General features: G+C 32.8%; 1 protein-coding gene across 1 annotated transcript; it reads left to right on the top strand.

Annotated features, from left to right (window-relative positions):
• The first annotated feature begins 1,701 nt into the window (after positions 1-1,701).
• On the top strand, positions 1,702-2,495 carry LOC132757063 (uncharacterized). The gene has a single exon (XM_060748251.1). It carries the CDS (start codon positions 1,882-1,884, stop codon positions 2,416-2,418), a length of 537 nt encoding a protein of 178 aa, XP_060604234.1. The 5' UTR covers positions 1,702-1,881; the 3' UTR covers positions 2,419-2,495.
• The last annotated feature ends 323 nt before the right edge of the window (positions 2,496-2,818 follow it).

The raw sequence follows: 2,818 nt of genomic DNA, 5'->3' as shown, positions 1-2,818 counted from the left end.
GAACACTTCATCTCACTTGTATCTAACCTTATTAATGATGATGACTTTGCAGGATTTATTTGCTTTCACCTTTTACAGATATGCCAACAATGGGAAACTCGAACACTTAGAAAAGCTATGTTAAATGTCCGAATTTCGGATGTTGTAGAAGTAAAAATGGCCAATCTTGTTCCTAATCTTTGCTTTGGTATTTAATGCAATCTGTGGTCAATTTGTTTCAGCATACATCTTATATTGCACACATTTACCAACCAAATGGTGAATTCGAAACCAAACATGTGCAAAATTACAAAATTGAGATCTAAAGTATATGTGAGCCAAATCGTTTTCAGTATTCTATTGATTTATTCGTGTTATAACTTTAACATAATTTATACGACTCAATTTGCATTTCAAATATCCTTTTTAAATTATTAGATATATATGTTCTCTACCAAGTGCAGTGGTTATACTAAACAAAACTTAGCGCATACCTATTGCATTACACTTCGTGTCTTATCATATTAAAAAAAACCAGTTGATATCGATTGAAATAAAAACAAAAACATATTGGAATACAATTCCAAATCCGGAAGACTTTCAGCAATTCCAAAACCGGAAGACTTAAACATTAAAAGTATAAAATATTTACATAAAGGTTTTAAAATTTGATATTGTTTTACACTTTTCGAGGAATCGTTTAAAACACCTCTGCATAATTGTTTTGACAGAGTAGGCTATCCAAAGGATATCCTCATTTCCGAAAAAGCTTAGAGGCAAAAATGGTATTGTTACGACTACAACAATTATGGCAATTATTTTGAAAATTTATCACTGGCTAAAAAGTATCTCCTTTTTTAAAATCTCAATGAATTAACATGTGCTTTAACATGAAATTCGTAGTTGAACTGCATTTATGAACAGCATTTGATACAAAAGATAGCCTTTCTCAAATGTTGTATAGACATATTGCAGCTCCGAAGACATCAAACAATTTTAATGGTCTTTGCATGATCATCCAGTGACTCGTCCACCCTAAAAATTGTTCATAACATCTGTAGAGAGTCTTCTATTAACAGTTTTTTCACCATACAATACGCTAAATGTTTATTTTCCATCGCTTCTTGAGGCAATTTTCCGAGCTTGATGCAAAAGTGTAATACTGTTGTTTATCTTTTGTTTCATAGAACTTAGAACAAATACGATATACAAATAATGTTACTTTTGTGTACCAAAATCTTCCAACTAAGAACGACAATGACGGTATAGACAGTTCTACGCATTTTAATATCTTGTTTGGATTTAAATTAGCCGGGACATTAATTCGCGCATTTTTCCAATAGCGAAATACGCGAAAATTTGTCCTACATCCAATAAAAAGGGATTTCAAATTATCGGTCGTTGCCACGTTTTTTTTGGACATGCTATTCTTTCAGCGGACAGTCATCATATGTGCGTTGAAAACGAACGTGAATGTTCAATGACGTCAGTTAACTTTTCATTGCTGGTTATTATATCAATTACTTCCGTTTAAGTTTCTTTTGTTTTCGTGCGTTTTTTTTCTAAAACTATTAACATATTTGGAAACAAGCTTCCTAACCCGTAATTAGATATTTTTGGTTAAGAAAGCTCAAGACATAAACAGTTTCTATATTTGAATTTGAAACAATCTCAACCAATCAAAATGTTCATATAAAACACAACGCTGTAAAACAGCAATTACTATTCTCACGTTATCAGTTATGCGTTATTCATCGGAGTGTTTAAATATTCTGTAGTATAATAAGCACAGGGTAAAGCGATGGCACTTTTTAACAGAACGGAAATTGGGTTAAGGAAAACAGGGACAACTGTAAACGTCCCTAACGACCCAAATGCGAGGTTGTGTACTATTTAAACAGCATGTGCTCGGTACTGAAACTTGATGACAATCCAGATGTGAACAGATTACGTCAATATCACAACTACTACATGCTAACACAATCAGATACAAACCTGCTCATCAGTCTTTGCTTATTGTTAAAGCCGGATGTTCTTTTGAACAAGTGCATCTTCCAGGACGACAATATTTGTGGTGATTGTAACAATGAGTTTTTTGATTTAGAGACAGTGAGAAATAACTTATTGGTCGCTGGGTCCATAATGATCGGTGGACAACAGAAAAGAGTGTCAAAAATCATGGCATTCAAAATGTCATGGCTACAACTGTATTGGATTGATCCGATGAAAACTTTACTGGAAAGACAAAAGAGGGAAGAACTACTGAGAAAGCAGAGAGAAGAAAGACAACGACGGGAAAGAGAAGATGCAATTAGAAGACAAAGCGAAATAAGGCAAAGACAAGAAAGGGAAAGGGCTGCTGCTGAGTTGAGAAGACGTAATGAAGCGCAGTACACATATCGACACGTGGAAAATAGTTCGACGTTTGTCATACTGTAAAAAAACTGACTTATTTACGTTATTTGCTCTATTAAACACACACTTATTTGACTTAGACCAACGCTTGATTTTTGTTGCTTATCCGTTTGATTTATATAACTCTATGTCTAGTAGTTGAAAACCAGGATCTTTAAAAACGATTGGATTTCAAAGAAAACATGAATTGGTTATTATATTTCACTTCATGTTTCTGTTGGTTATTCAAGTAACTATCGAGAAGTAACTATCGAGAAGTATTGCATTGCAAAAACAAATGTTTGATAACTTCTCTGCTTATAAAGTCGTAAAAAGTTGGTTTAACATTAATTCCATTCATACATAATAGATAATATGATTACAAATATATATTTTTGTTTTGTTTTATATCTTGTTAAATTAGGAAATAAAATACAAAATGTAG

This window comes from Ruditapes philippinarum, unplaced genomic scaffold (genome assembly GCF_026571515.1).
Source record: "Ruditapes philippinarum isolate M1 unplaced genomic scaffold, ASM2657151v2 ctg109_1_1_1_1, whole genome shotgun sequence".
Taxonomy (NCBI): Eukaryota; Metazoa; Mollusca; class Bivalvia; order Venerida; family Veneridae; genus Ruditapes; species Ruditapes philippinarum.
This window is presented reverse-complemented; position numbering and strand designations above follow the sequence as displayed.